At 36.8% G+C, this 16,927-nt stretch overlaps 1 protein-coding gene across 4 annotated transcripts in view; it reads right to left on the reverse strand.

The window, feature by feature from the left end:
- Nucleotides 1-16,927, reverse strand: part of NFATC3 (nuclear factor of activated T cells 3) — a 133,096-nt gene that overhangs the window by 86,366 nt on the left and 29,803 nt on the right. For all 4 annotated transcript variants that reach the window (XM_057533829.1, XM_057533828.1, XM_057533826.1 and 1 more), the window contains exons 2-3: nt 4,480-5,614; nt 2,608-2,770 (exon numbers count right to left, since the gene is read on the reverse strand). In XM_057533829.1, coding sequence (XP_057389812.1) covers nt 2,608-2,770; nt 4,480-5,614 — 1,298 coding nt within the window. The remainder of the gene's footprint in view (nt 1-2,607; nt 2,771-4,479; nt 5,615-16,927) is intronic.

The following is a 16,927-nucleotide window of genomic DNA, read 5'->3' on the forward strand; positions in this document are numbered from 1 at the left end:
AAGAAATGAAGCAAAGAAACCTCCTAAATTAAGCTGTCATTAAGAGCAAACTGTAACTCTGATAACAAAGGGTAAAGTTCCTATGTTGAGTTTTCCTGACCTTTTTTTTTCTTTCAGTTTTATTGAGCTATAATTGACATACAGCACTGTAAATTTAAGGTATACAGCATAATTACTTGATTTACACATATTGCAAACTGATTACCATGATAAATTTAATTAACATCCATGACTTCATACAGTTATATGGGGGAGGGGGTTTTCTTGTGATGAGAACTACTCTCTTAGCAACTTTCAAATATACCATACAACAGTGTTAACTACATTCACCATGTTGTACATTACATCCCCACTACTTATCTTATAACTGGAAGTTTGTACCTTTTGACTACCCTCATCCAGTCCCCCCCACCAACCCCCTGCCTCTGGTAACCACAAATCTGATCTCTTTTTCTAGAACTGACATTTCTTGCTACAAGTCATTTTAAAACCCACCTAAAATGTAAAGATTTGTTTGTCAAGAACTACAAAACATGTTTAGATAATGACAATAAATCACAAAGCATGGCTGGTATACGAAATGTTAGCCCATAAACTGTATTAGTTCAAATTTACTTCAGATATAATTAATTTCTCCACTACAATATACAATGCCATAAGACAAGTACTGAGAGAAAAAACTGAGTATCAAGATTATTATACATAGGGCTTCCCTGGTGGCGCAGTGGTTAAGAATCCGCCTGCCAATGCAGGGGACAAGGGTTCGAGCCCTGGTCTGGGAAGATCCCACATGCTGCAGAGCAACTAAGCCCGTGCGCCACAACTACTGAGCCTACGCTCTAGAGCCCGCGAGCCACAACTACTGAGCCCACGTGCCACAACTACTGAAGCCCGCGCGCCTAGAGCCCGTGCTCCACAACAAGAGAAGCCACCGTAATGAGAAGCCCGCACACTGCAACAAAGAGTAGCCCCCACTCACCGCAACCAGAGAAAGCCCGCACACAGCAACGAAGACCCAACGCAGCCAAAAATTAAAAAATAAAAATAAAAATAAAATTAATTTAAAAAAAAAAAAGATTATTATACATAGCCATTCTGATGTTTGAGTATATAAAGGCAACAAATAAACATTCTCAAACATGAAAGAATGCAAGGAATATAGAATCCAAAGCCCTCCTTAAACAAACAAAAACACTTGAAAAAGAAAAAATAAAAAAGAATTAGTAGTAATCACTGAATCCAACTATCAATACATATAGGACTAAGCTAAATAACAGGAGTGGTGGGACATGAGGCAGGGAGATGTCTATAGATCTGAAAGGAAGAATAACATAAGCAACAAAATTCAGGAGGTAGAAGGTAGTGCAGGGGGAAGAAGTTTAAGAGAGACAATTACCTCATTTTTCAGAAAAGGGAGCAATTTATACCATCTAAATCTAAAACAAAAATTCAATCTCTCAATAATTTATTTAATCTCTTTGACCTTAGAAAGACCTTTTAGGACCTCTTAGAGTGAAGAACGATATCTAAGATTCAGTAGTTCACATAGTTTTATTTCTGTTTCATTTTTTATACTTTTTTTTTTTTTTTAATTGTATAGCTACTTTATTTATTTATTTATTTTTATTTTTTTTTTGGCTGTGTTGGGTCTTCGGTTCGTGCGAGGGCTTTCTCTAGTTGCGGCAAGTGGGGGCCACTCTTCATCACGGTGCGGGGACCGCTCTTCATCGCGGTGCGCGGGCCTTTCACTATCGCGGCCCCTCCCGTTGCGGGGCACAGGCTCCAGACGCGCAGGCTCAGTAGTTGTGGCTCACGGGCCCAGCTGCTCCGTGGCATGTGGGATCTTCCCAGACCAGGGCTCGAACCCGTGTCCCCTGCATTAGCAGGCAGATTCTCAACCACTGCGCCACCAGGGAAGCCCTGTTTCATTTTTTAAATGTTTCATTCAAGTAAAATTAAAGTTAATATTCAATTCTTATGAGTCAAAACTTACATATTATATTTTATACACTCGAATATTATATAATTATAATAATTTCACTTTAGTTTTATTTTCTTCTAATAAATTCAAATAAAAATTAATTTAATTACAAAGATGTCCAACATAATCCTATCCTTAAAAAAAATCCATGCATTTTTCTAGTCATCCATCTAGTCTTCCACTAAACATACACATAGAGAATTATCTGGAATGTTAATCAAATGTTAACAACTGCTTATTTCTGAGGGGTTTAGATTTTAGGTATTTTATTGCTTTATTCTTTCTATTTTTCTGTATTATTTGGACTTTAAACAATCATGTATTGTACTTATAAACATAACACAATTTTTTCTTTTTTAAATCAGAAAAACAACTATTTGACCATTATAATCTTTCCCCAGAGTTCCACCAGCTGGAGAGTCAGTCCAGGAAGAATATCTTTTAGCCTAGCAAAAAAAAAAAACCTCAATGCGGAAGTGCTGCTATATCAACAACGACACAAAACCTCAATGTAAGCTTTCTAGGTTTGAAAATTTTCTCTCTTCGGGCTCAGCAGTACCTGACTGAATAGACCGTATCATTAACAGATGTATGGTATCTGCAGAAACACCCCCAAAATCTCATACCTTCACAACAGGATGTCCCCCAGTAGATGCTTTTACTGCTCCTCGGCTACCTTCAGTTTCATAATGGGCTCGATGATGAGTTTTAGGTTGCACTTCTATTTTCAGTTCATATTGTCCAAAATGAGTTGGTAAAGGCCAGTCTAGTGGAGGTAATGAAGACGTGCTATAAACAAAACACACAAAGATGCATTTCACCACACTAGTATTGTCAAATGATTCAAATTACTTGCACCAACATTTCTTCCCATGATCATTGAAGCAAAGTATTCAAAAAATAAAATAAAAAAAACAAAACTTCACTTAATAAGTTATAACACTGGATATGGTGGGTGTTTAAGAAGTAATTCTTTAACCTGAAGAACAAAATCAATTTTATCTACTTTTTAGTTTCGTATATATATTTTTTAAAAGGACAAATTCTAACATTTCATAAAACTGTAACTTTCTCAAATATGTGTATATAATTACAAAAACAATCAAAATAATTTAAACAGCTTAAAGGGGAGAGGTTCATTTAGATATATTAGCATTGAAAATATGGCATTAGAAAAGAAACAACTTCTATGTCCACAGGTCAAATATGAATGGACCCAAACCTAGAATGATTTGTATTAGAAAGTAATATCTTCTTAATGATTGGTGAAATGGGACTTTAAAGGTCTCTTCTACCTTTGAAATGCTATCATGCCTACAGTAAATTCCTAAATCATTTCAGTACTTCCTTGAATGTCCTCAGCCTAGCTTTACCAGCTACTCTGAAGCTCAAAGGTATTAATTTTTATTAGTCTGAAGCAACAACTCAACTTCATCAACTCTCAGCGAGTTTCTGCACTTGTTCAAGCAAACCCTTAAAAAGATTAAGATAATTTTCAGATGCAAAGTGATGGGCTCAAAGGAATCTTCAATACCATAATTCCACATTATATTTTTCTAAAGATCTAGATCCAGAAATAAACATTCATACCAACGAAAAACCATTTTTAAAAAAAGTAAACAGACCAACTCAGTGTGGGGATTTAATACATGGTAAGTTGTCTTTTCTAATCAATTATAGACTAGATTGATTCTATAAATGGCATTGTGATAACTGATAAGCCATTTAGAAAATAAAGTCATTACAATAGTCTTCACTCCAGTCCTTAGCTGGACTCAAGATTCAAAAAAAAAAAAATACATATATATATATATATAAAATTTATAAATACAAATACTACATATGTTACGTACACATATTATAAAAATTATACATAAAAATTTTGTTAGAAACTTGTGAAAGTTAGTTTTTTTGTTTATTTGTAGTTACTTTAGAGTGGGGTAGGCTTTCAAATATAACATAAAATCCAAAAGCCGTGAAGGAAAAGACAAACTTGAATATATAAAATTTAAAAATTCCTCTACAACAACAAAAAAAAGCACAAACTTATAAAGTCAAAAGACAAAAAAAAAAAATTATGGAAAAAAACACTTGCCACATATATATAAAAAGCAAATTTCACTTGTATATTGAGTTCTTAAAAATATAAAAAGCCTATTCCCAAGTGGTTTTATTAGTAATTTAATTCATACTATAATCAATCTTTTACAAGAAACTTTTGTGGACAAGAAAATTGCTTCTAGGGATTCTTAAATGTAATTAATTTGCTATTATCTACAATTCATTATACACTTTTAAAATGATAACTTTAGCCTATCTAAAGACACTTTTAAAACTAAAAGGAAAATAAATGTGGACTTTGTCTGGAAGAAACTGAAGAAAAAAAAAAAGGAGGAGGAAGAAAAACGGTCAAATAATTCTATATAGATAATGTAGTTACATGCCACCAATAACACATAAACATGAAAAATGACCATCATCTATTTCCATCAACTCACCGAAATATAGGGGTGTGACCAGGCTTTGGTTTGCTCCAGGTAAAGGGTGAAGGAACTGAAAGAAATTGGTCACCAGATGAATCTTTCTTTAAAGGATACTGAGATCCAAGGCCATCATCTATTGAAGTTTCCCGGGACGGTGAAAGATTCCCTTGGTCATCTGAACAGAGCTCTAATTTTCCTGGTAGTACGGTAGCTTGATCTTCAGAAGTCTTCCTTGTTTTCAGAGGAATATCAGTCTCTACACAGTACTGAAATGGAAAAAGTGCAGGGCCAAGGCCTGATCCACCCTGGACAGAAGCATTGAGCCAGGTATCTTCTGTTACACTTCCCCTGGGGGAGTGACCAGGAGAAGGAACAGGTGAGTGATGAGGCGAAAGGGACCCAGCATAACAAACCTCAGCACTAGAGTGCCGCCGTTTCCCACAAGGGGAAGTAGGCCTTGATGAGGGTCCTGAGGCTGGCCTGGGGCTCAGCCAATTCTCATCAGTGACACTAGATCTAGGAGAGTGGCAAGGAGATTGCCTAGGTGACAAGGAGTGTCCAAGTCCATACTGTTGATTCCAGGACTCTTCTCCAGGGCAGCCTCCTGGGGAGCCACCAGGAGAAGTCAGAGGGGATCCGAGAGTAAATCGGGCAGCAGCTTCATTCAACTCCGAATCCACATCATCATAAATATGTGAAAGAGATTCACAAGAAGACGCATCTGAGAACCAGCTCCTAGAAGAGATGCTGCTGGCAGGACTAGGACTAAGGGAAGACTCCCGGTAGGATGGCTCAAGAGGAAGATAGAGATGATCTCTAGAAGGCCTTTCCAAATATTCCCTTTCTGGGTCATTTATGTGTAGGTCATCTTCATGAGCATCAATTTCTTGATGACAGTTAGGAGAGATGGATGTAATTTGAATACTTGGGCACTCAAAGGGTTTGGGACCACCTAATGGGCTGTATTTAGATTCAGGAATTTCACAAGTTCCTTCATAGTTTTTGTGACCTTGGAGCTGAAACGATGGTGACAAAACAGAAGAGTGAGACGGTAATCCATGATGTGGTAAGCAAAGTGGTGAGTTTAAAGTAGATGGAGGTGGATCTACATTAAAGATGTAAATGGATGCACAATCATCTGGCTCAAGATCTATGGGGGTTGGGGGGAACAAAAAAGAAAAAAATTAACAAAACAAGAAATTAGAAATCTTAGATGTATAAATTACTAGATGAGAATGTAAATAATAATCTTGAGAGGAAGAAAGTGGGACATAAGATGTACATTAGCTCCACTGAAGAGTGGTGTGTGTGTGTGTGTGTGTTTTAATGTATCTGATTATTTCTGCAGATATACATAATTATCACATATTTAATTTTTTCTTTTTCTGTATTTCCATATTTTCTAAAATAAGAATCTGAAAACAATAAATATTTTTATAAAAGAAATAATCATATCCATAATTCTAAAAAATATTCACAGAATTATGTAATGATATGATCATAGAAATTCAGCCTCATCTGGGGTCTGCAGGTTAAAATGGAGTAAAGGATAAAGCAGAGTCTTTGAAAGGTTTTTAATTATAAGTATACACACTAGTTTATTAATGCAAAGTATTACAGACTGAAATTCAGGAGACCTAGACACTAGCCTACCTCTGCCATTAGTTGTGAGCTTAGTCACATATTTTAACCTCTCCAAGGCCTCAGTTTCCTTGCAATAAAATTCAGGAAATGTTTATGATGAACAGAAAGAGTTCTCCCCTTCAGTCACAACATCAAGAATTCATATCTTTGGTCATGGCAAACCAGGTTACAAAAGCCACATTACCCCACTGGATCCTTTACCTCAACTAGAAAATAACAGGGCTTTTAACTATTGATTAATTGTTAAAGTAATCTCATAAAGGCAGAACTTTTAAAATGTACCCCTTGCTAGAGTAATACTAAGTAAGTCCTGCCAAATTACCTACTGAGAGCACCTGCAGCAATAAGGGTATTTTTGCAACTTCACTTTTAGGAAGGAGCGATTATTTTCCATTTTCACAGAGGCAGAAGTAGTACTAACCCCTCATACAAGGTGCTGGTTGAACACCTTCACTTTTTCCAAAGAGATCACCACTGGGAAACCAAAGACAAAACTGTTCATAGATACAACAAAGAGAAGCACAAATCTGTAGCCTCTTCTCAAAAGTACTCAAGTAGATCACATTATTTAATTACATAAGTACCAGTGGAAAATAACAAACACATGTCTTTAGACTCTTGGTGTCATTAGCCAGCATCCTATAATTTAACTACCTCCATAAGTCCTAGATTTTGGAGTTTTTAAGATGTTCTGTGGTTAGTGAACATACTCAGTAAAGAGTTCTTACATATATTAAAACAACAAAACAAAACCCCCTAGGTTTAAACCCTGGCTCTGCCTTTCCACCACTGTGTGAACCTGGACAAGTTATTTAACCTGCTTGAACCTCAGTTTTCTGAGGCACTTTTTTCTATAAAACTGGAAGGCTGTGAGTAGAGCATTACCTGAAATGCACAGGACCATTTTAAGGCAAGCAACCTAACACAATGACTAACATAGCAAGAATCCAATACATACCTTATTTGTTTTAAATTCTGAAATATTTCCTAATAAATTGAAACACCTAAGTATACCACTCACTCCACTCTCTCACCCCACTTACTGAATCAAGAGGAGAAGGAAATCAGAACTCCAAAGAAGAAAACCCATCTGTGACTTAGATAAAAAGCTAAAGGGGGCTTCCCTGGTGGCGCAGTGGAATCCGCCTGCCAATGCAGGGGACACGGGTTCAAGCCCTGGTCCGGGAAGATCCCACATGCCGCGGAGCAACTAAGCCTGTGCGCCACAACTACTGAGTCTGCGCTCTAGAGAGCCCACGAGCCACAACTACTGAGTCCACATGCCACAACTACTGAAGCCCGCGTGCCTGGAGCCCATGCTCCACAAGAGAAACCACCACAATGAGAAGCCCGCGTACTGCAACGAAGAGTAGCTCCCGCTCACTGCAACTAGAGAAAGCCCACGCACAGCAACGAAGACCCCAAGACAGCCAAAAATAAAAACAAATAAATAAATTTATTGAAAAAAAGGAAAAAAAAAGCTGAAGGGAAAAGCTATTAAAAATAAACAACAAGGACTTCACTGGTGGCACAGTGGTTAAGAATCTGCCTGCCAATGCAGGGGACACAGGTTCGAGCCCTGGTCCGGGAAGATCCCACACGCCGCGGAGCAACCAAGCCTGCGTGCTGCAACTACTGAAGCCCGCACGCCTAGAGCCCGTGCTCCTCAACAAGAGAAGCCATCGCAATGAGAAGCCCATGCACCACAATAAAGAGTAGAAAGCCCGTGGGCAGCAAAGAAGACACAACGCAGCCAAAAATAAATAAATTTATTAAAAAAATAATAATAAACAACAAAATGAAAAGGTTTGGGGGAAAATGGGCAGTGACTGCTAATGGGTATTGGGTTTCTTTCTGGGGTGATGAAAATGTTGTAACAGTGACTGTGGTAATCGTTGCACTATTCTGTGAATAAACTAAAAACCACTAAATTGTAAACTCTAAATGGGTGAATTGTACGGTATGTAAATTATATCTCAATAAAGCTGTAATAAATATATAGTGAACATAATATGTATATTTTTCACAATTAAAAGTATTTTTTAAAAGTTAAAAAATTTGTTTCTTATCTGACTCTAAGAAAATCATCAAAGAAATTGTAAACAAGTGCTATCACCTCACATTTAACATTTTCATGTATGTCCTGGTCTACATGGGTATATATTTTATACAGTTGGACCATAACAGTTTTGGGTTTTTTTAAAACCTTTTATTAAAGGATAAGGTACATACACAAAAGTACACATAAGTATACAGTTTGGGTAAACTGTCACAAACATACACACCCTGTAATAGCTCCCTTTAAAAAAAAGAACACAGGAGGAGGGATAAATTAGGAGTTTGGGATTAGCAGATACAAACTACTATATAAAAAGTAGATAAACAACAAGGTCCTACTGTATGGCACAGGAAGTTATATTCAATATCCTGTAATAAACTATAATGGAAAATAATCTGAAAAAGAATATATATATATATATATACACATATATGTATATATATATACACACACATACATATCTGAATCCCTTTGCTGTACACCAGAAACTAATACAACACTGTAAATCAACTATACTTCAAAAAGAAAAAAAAAAAAAAGAACATCTCAGAAGTCCCCCTTTGGCTCCCTTCCAAGTTATTACCTCTCCCACAAAAGTAACCACTATACTGACTTCTAACAGCCTAGATTTGTTTTGCCTATTTAACATACAACTTGGTCTTTCAATTTTTTCATATTATATTGGGCTTTATAAAGTTTCTAAACAATTTTCAAGGCCATATAAAATGTCAAAAGTCAATGATCATAGTTATTTCCTACTTTTTACTCTTATAAGTAATGTAGCATTGAACATCTCTATACCTATAGCTTTTTATCTTCTTTTGAAGTAGTCTTCAAGGATAAATTAAGGGCAGAGTTACTAGATGACAGGGCACACACATTTTTAGCACTCCTACTACATAGAGACATTTGTTTCATAAGACTTGTTTTAATTTGCAACACTGGAGGGACATAAGACAGTTTCTTCAACCAAGATGTTATTTTAAAATTTAGTGTAATTTAGGACTAAAATGGTTCTGTATGAAATATGATGTTTGTAGGCTGCAAAGAACAGAAAACTGAACTCAAAGTAGCTGAGGGGGAGGGGCAGTATTTTTCATCCAACAATAACACCAGGTCCAAAGGTAGAACATCTCCAGTGTAGGTGTTATTTCTTCAGTTCAACAAAGTCATTGACCAGTTTCTTTCTGTATTCCCATTTTGCCATTTTGCAGGTGCTAACTTTGTCCTATTCACTTTTCAACCATATATGTGTATTTTGCCCTAAAATCAGAAGCAATGTGATCATTCATTTAATAAATATTTTTTGAGTAGCTACTATATAGCAGGCATGTTGTAGACACTGAAAACATGAGTAAGCTTTACATATGAGTAAAGTCACCATCCTCTTAGAACTTATATTCTAGTAAAATGTCAGGTGGTGATATTTGCTATAAGGAAAAATAAAATAGAGTAAGGAGAATGGAGTAGGGAAGAGGGGAAGTTAATTTAGATAGGTCAGAAAAGGGCTCTTTCTCCAATGTTCGAGGAGATACCAAAAGGATATGAGGAATGAGCTATACAGAGATCTAGGGGAAGAATATTGTGGGTATAGGAAATAGTGAGTGCAAAAGGCCTGAGAATGGAGTATTTTTGGAGTGTATGAGAAAAAGGAAGAAGGCCAGTGGGAATAGAGTGAGGAGATAAAATGATAAGGGCTTGGTGGGGAGTGGGGCCACTGGCTACTCAAGTAAGGCCTCACAAACCAGTAGAATGACTGGTTTTTATTACGAGATGAGAAACCACTGGAGGGGTGTAAGCAAAGGAGTGTCATGATCTGATATACATAATCTGATATACATTTAAGAGACTATTGTTATAAGCCAGGTGCAAAATAATGGAGCATAAGGACCCAGGAGGTGGTGGGTTGTAAAAGTAGAGGAAACATTAAGAAGTGAGTTTTTTTTAAATTATGGTAGAGCTGTCAGAACTCACTGATGAATTAAATGGGAGAAAGAGGGGACTCAAAGATGACACCAAGGTTTTGGGCCTGAAATATTACAAGAACAGTACTTCTAATTACTGAAATGAAGGAGAAAATGAGACACAGTTGAGAGATATGAAATAAAAAAACTTTACTTTGGACATATTAAATGTGAGATTCCAATAAACTTTCCAAGTAGAGATATCAAGTAGATAGTTATATTAAAAAGTCTCAGCCTGGGGACTTCCTTGGCAGCCCAGTGGTTAAGACTCCACATTCCCAATGCAGGAGGCACGGGTTCGATCCCTGGCTGGGAGCTAAGATCCTGCATGCCGCACGGCGCGGCCTAAAAAAAAAAAAAAAAAAGTCTCAGCCTGGCCATATAAATTTGGGAGTCTTATGAATGTATAGATAATATTTGAAGCCATAAGACCAGAAGAGATGACTAGGGAGTGAGTTTAGATAGAGATAGATATAGAAGAAAGCAGGCCACAGGGAGATCAGCTTGGTGCTTTGCAATGACCTAGAGGGATGGGATAGGGAGGATGGGAGGGAGGCTCAAGAGGGAGGGGATATATGTATGCATATGGCTGATTCACTTTGGTGTACAACAGGAACTAACAGTATTGTGAAGCAATTATACTCCAATAAAGATCTATTAAAAAAAAGAAGAAGAAAGCAGGCAACTGAGGCATAGAGGATTCCAAACTTTAGCGACAGGGAGACAAAAAAGAATGGATAAGAAGAAGAGACAGTCAGTGAAATGGAAGAACCAAAAGAGTGTGGATTACCAGAATCCAAGTGAAAAAAGTGTTCATTCATTCAACAACTATTTATAATGTGATTAGTATTTTCTAGGAATTGTTCTAGATGCTAGGTATAAATAAGACATGCATGGTCCCTGCCCTCATGAAGTGTACAGTCTCAGAGGAGATCGACAAAAACAAAAATTAAAAACTGTAAGTATTACTAAGTGGTGGGAAAGAGACTAAAGAAGGAACCTATATTAAAGAGAGTACAGGGATGGCCTTTCTGAGAAGGTAGCATAGGAACCAGCAAGCAAAGAAAAGGGAGGTGGGAGTGGAGAGGCATGGGTATAAGAGCTCCAACACCGGGGGACAGTATAAGCAAACTCTGAGTCAGATAAGACCTTGGCTTCTTTGAGGAAGCAAAAGGCCAACTATGGCAACAGCTAACAACTGAAGGGGGAAAACTGAAAGAAGCAAAAACCTAGAAGGATCATGGTAAGGAGTTTAAATTTTATTCTAAGGATAATATAAACCATCAAAGTTTTAAAAAGGTAATGCATGATCTCTATTATATTTGAGGATAATTTCATTCATAAATATATAGTAAATCTGGGATTGATCAGAACAGGAGGGTTTCATTTTTTGGATCAAGAGTTTAAAATGGGGACTTCCCTGGTGATGCAGTGGTTAAGAATCCACCTGCCAATGCAGGGGACACGGGTTCGAGCCCTGGTTCGGGAAGATCCCACATGCCATGGAGCAACTAAGCCCGTGCGCCACAACTACTGAGCCTGTGCTCTAGAGCCTGTGAACCACAATTACTGAGGCCCGTGCACGTAGAGCCCGTGCCCTGCAACAAGAGAAGCCACCGCAATGGGAAGCCCGCGCACTGCAATGAAGAGTAACCCCTGCTCGCCACAACTAGAGAAAGCCCGCGCACAGCAATGAAGACCCAACACAGCCAAAAATAAATAAATAAAAATTAAAATAAAATAAATTTATATATATATTAAAAAAAGTTTAAAATGGCAGATTAAAAAACTCACCCCTGCAGGTGCACAAAAATGGGACTATACTTAATTCCACTAAACTATACACTTATAAATGGTTAAGATGGTAGATTTTATGCTATGTATAGTTTACTAAAATTTAAAAAACTGCTGGCACCTTGGTTCAAAGCAAGACAGCAGCACCCAACTATACAAACTGTCACTGAATTCTTCACCACCATACTTTCATAGTTAAAAAAAAAAAATCCAATTTTACTTAGAAATGTACTTGATAGGGACTTCCCTGGTGGTGCAGTGGTTAAGACTCTGCCTGCCAACGCAGGGGACATGGGTTTGAGCCCTGGTCCGGGAAGATCCCACATGTTGCGGAGCAACTAAGCCAGTGCACCACAACTACTGAGCCTGAGCTCTAGAGCCTGCAAACCACAACTACTGAGCCCACAACTACTGAAGCCCGTGCGCCTAGAGCCCGTGCTCCATAACAGGAGAAGCCACCGTGATGAGAAGCCCATGCACTACAACGAAGGATAGCCCCCACTCGCTGCAACTAGAGAAAAGCCCGCACACAGCAACGAAGACCCAACACAGCCCAAAATTAATTAGTTCATTTTTTAAAAAAAGAAATGTACTTGATAAAGTAGCAAAAATGATCAATTTATTAAACTTCAACCCTTTGGGGGGGGGGGAAAGGGTGGGGGAGAAGGGAAGAAAGTCACCCTTGGAAGATGTAGTTTCATTAAAATGTAATTATTGTACCAATGCCATTTTGTGTGGAATAATGCTGAAATCCACACCCTTCCCCCAAGTAAACTGTAGATGAAGAAACATTCTATATCAGAATGATGTCTTAAAGCACTGCAGAGATTTGCATACAAAATTTGGGGGAGTGCTGTTTTTATCTTTTTCCTAAATGTCACCAAAGTCCAAGCTCTGGAAATGATATGAGCAGCTACTACAATCTCACTATGATAAACAGTCCTACATCTAGATTTCCAACTCTAGAATTCTCAAATTCATGGTGCTTCAGTAATTTGACCATCTCGAGATGTATTTGCCCCCTTGAGCCACCAGGGGGCCCCAGGCAAGCATGCAGTAATCTGGGCAACACAGGTTGCCTACAAATGTATTTGCTTAAACTGTAAAGCAGGGGTTGGTAAAATATAGCCCACAGGCCAAACCTGGCCTACCACCTGTTTCTGCACAGGCTACAAACTAAGAATGGTTTTTAAATGGTTGGAAAAAATCAAAATAGTGCTGTTTAATGACACAGAATAATGTGAAATTCAAATTCTGGTGTCCACAAATAAAGTTTTATTGGAATATAACCATGCTCATTCATTTATATACAACCTATGGTTACTTTCATGGAACAAAAGTAGAGCTGAGTAGCTGTGAGAGATAATGCTTCCCACTGTTACTTGGTGCACTAACAAACTGCAGTGACACAGTTCTATGTGCATTCTGAGCGCAAAGCATATTGATGCATTGCAACATTTTTTAAAACTTACTGGTACATACCTATCACTAAAAAACAGTTAAGAGAAAAGTGGACTTCAAATTGAATGCTATGCTTTTAAGGCACAGTAGCGTGTGAGTTATCTTCTTATCAAATTAGATGGCAAAGAATTATGTTTATTGTGCAATAACATTATGGCTGTGCTATAAGAATACCTTATACATCAGCATTACCAGTAAGCATTCATCACAATACTCCCAACTCACAGGAAAACAAGAGAAAAAATGAGAAAAAACAGAATACCTTATCACAGCAGGATTTCTTCAGAAGAAGAAAAAATTAAAATGAGGCTGCAACCAAAGAAAGTTTCTGAATGGCTCATCTGTTAGGCAAGCAAAGAAAGCCACTTACTAATGGTGATTTACTTAAATTGTGTTTGACTGCAGCAAATGAAGAAACTTCAGAGAAAATAAACTAGTAAAGACTATCAGCAAGGATGGTTGGTTGAAAAATTGAGGACACTGGTAGCAACATCAAGAGGCAATTACAAAACAAGGCAAAAGGTTTCAAGGTTTTCCTTGGCTCCTGCTGTGTAACCAAATGTTACTGATTTTACTTAATTATTATTTACTTGAAGACTCAATGCAGAGTTTAAACTGAAAAATCAGCCTTCTATGAATAGTTTGCATGGAACAACTTCAGGCAAGAATATTTTCAAAGTTGAGAAAATAGTTTAGTACAACCTAAGTGTACTCTGTTAGGATGTGTTGTAACTGGTACTGGTAGAAATATGTACGAGAATACTATGAACAACTGCATACCACCAACTTAGACAATCTACAAGAAATGGGCAAATTCTTACAAACACACAAATTACCAATAATGACTCAGAAGAAACAGAAAATCTCAAGAGACCTATATCAAGTAAAGAGATTGAATGAGTAGCCAAAAAATCTCCCCAACAAAACAAGTCCAGGACAACATGGCTTCTACCAAACATTTAGATAAGAATTAACAGCAATCCTTCTCAAACTCTTCCAAAAAAACAAAAGAGTAGAGAACACTTCCTAACATTCTACAAGCCCAGTTTTACCCTGATACCAAAACAAGACAAAAATACCACAAGAAAACTACAGGCCAATATCTCTTATAAATATAGATGCAAAAATTCTCAACAAAATACTAACCAAATCTAACACCACATTAAAAGGACTAAATGGAATTTATCCCAGGAATGTAAGGGTGGTTCAACATACAAAAATCAATTACCACATTACCAGAATGAAAGAAAAAACCACACAATCATCTGAATTAACACAGAAAAGGTATTTGACAGAATTCAATACCCTATCATGATGAAAAAAAAAAAAAAAAAAAACTCAGCAAACTGGGAATAGAAGGGAAGTCCTTAAAATGATCAAGGGTGTTTATGAAAAACCCGCAGCTAACATCATACTTAATGATGAAAAATAGAAGGCTTTCCCCCCCCCAAATCAGGAACAAGACAAAGACGCCTGCTTTCACCACTGCTATTCAACATTGTACTGGAAAGTCCTAGCCAGCAATTAGGCAATAAAAAGAAATAGAAAGCATCCAATTCGGAAAGGAAGAGGTAAAACTATCTCTATTTGCTGATGACATGATTCTATATATGGAAAATCTCACAGAATCCACAAAACACAACTAGAGCTAATAAACAAATTCAGGAAAGTTGCAGGGTAGAAGATCAACACATAAAATTCAGTTGTGCTTCTATATGCTGCAATGAACAATCCAAAAAGGAAACTAAGAAAATTCTATTTATAATAGCCTCCAAAAGAATATAATACTTAGGAATAAATTTAACCAAAAATACTTGCACACTAAAAACTACAAAATTTTGCTGAAAGAAAACCTAAATAAACGGTAAGAGACTTCCCTTGTTCATGAATTGGAAGACTTTAATATTGTTAACACTGCAATACTCCACAAAGCAATCTACAGAGTCAATACAATCTCTACCAAAATTTCAATAGCTTTTTCTGCATAAATGGAAAGACCAATCCTCAAATTTACATGTAACTGAAAGGGGCCTAGAACAGCCAAAATAATATTGAAAATGAAAAATGAAGCAGGAGGACTCACACTTCACAATTCAAAACTTACTACGAAATGACAGTAATCAGGACAGTGTGGTACTGGCACAAGGAAAGACATATAAACTAATGGAACAAACAGAACTAAGAGTCCAGAAATAAACCCAAAACATCTATGGACAATTGATTTTTTTTAATACAATTTTTAAAGGTTACACTCCATTTACAGTTATTACAAAATATTGGCTGTATTCCTCATATTGTATAATACATTCTTGTAGCTTATCTTACACCCAATACTTTGTACCTCCCACTCCTCCAACCTTATACTGCCCACCCCCCCGCCCACTGGTAACCACTAGCTTGTTCTCTATATCTGTGAGTTTGCTTCTTTTTTGTTATATTCACTAGTTTGTTGTATTGGTTGCCCAAAAAATTCGTTCGGGTTGTTCCATAACATCTTACGGAAAACCCAAACTAACTTTATGGCCAACCCAATATTTTTTAGATTCCACATATAAGTGACATCATATAGCATTTGTCTTTCTCTGTCTGACGTATTTCACTTAGCATAATGTATGGCCAATTGATTTTCTTTCCTTTTTTTAAAACTGAAGTATAGTTGATTTAAAATGTTGTGTTAGTTTCAGGTGTACAGCAAAGTGATTCAGTTATACTTATATATATCTATTCTTTTTCAGATTTTTTCCCATTATAGGTTATTACAAGATATTGAATATAGTTCCCTGTGCTATATAGTAGGTTCTTGTTGTTTATCTATTTTTTTACATAGTAGTGTCTATCTGTTAATCCCAAACTCCTAATTTATCCCTCCCCACCCTTTTCCCCTTTGGTAACCATATATTTGTTTTCTATGTCTGTGAGTCTATTTCTGTTTTGTAAATAAGTTGATTTGTATCACTTTTTTAGATTCCACATATAAGTGATATCATATGATACTTGTCTTTCTGTCTTACTTACTACTTCACTTAATATGATAATCTCTAGGTCCATCCATGTTGCTGCAAATGGCATTATTTCATTCTTTTTTATAGCTAAGTAACATTCCATTGTATATGTGTGTGTGTATATATATATATATATATATATATATATATATATATATATATATATATATATATGTATACACACCACATCTTCTTTATCCACTCATCTGTCGACGGACATTTAGGTTGCTTCCATGTCTTGGCTACTGTAAACAGAGTTACTATGAACACTGCGGTGCATGTATCTTTTTGAATGAGTTTTCGTCTTTTCTCGATATATGCCCAGGAGTGAGATTGCTAGATCATATGGTAACTCTATTTTTAATTTTTTAAGGAACCTCCATACTGTTCTCCATAGTGGCTGCACCAATTTACACTCCCACCAACAGTGTAGAAGGGTTCCCTTTTTTCCACACCCTCTCCAGCATTGATTATTTGTAGATTTTTGATGATGGCCATTCTAACCAGTGTGAGGTGATACCTCACTGTAGTTTTGATTT

The sequence above is a fragment of the Balaenoptera acutorostrata genome, chromosome 19, assembly GCF_949987535.1.
Source record: "Balaenoptera acutorostrata chromosome 19, mBalAcu1.1, whole genome shotgun sequence".
Classification (NCBI taxonomy): domain Eukaryota; kingdom Metazoa; phylum Chordata; class Mammalia; order Artiodactyla; family Balaenopteridae; genus Balaenoptera; species Balaenoptera acutorostrata.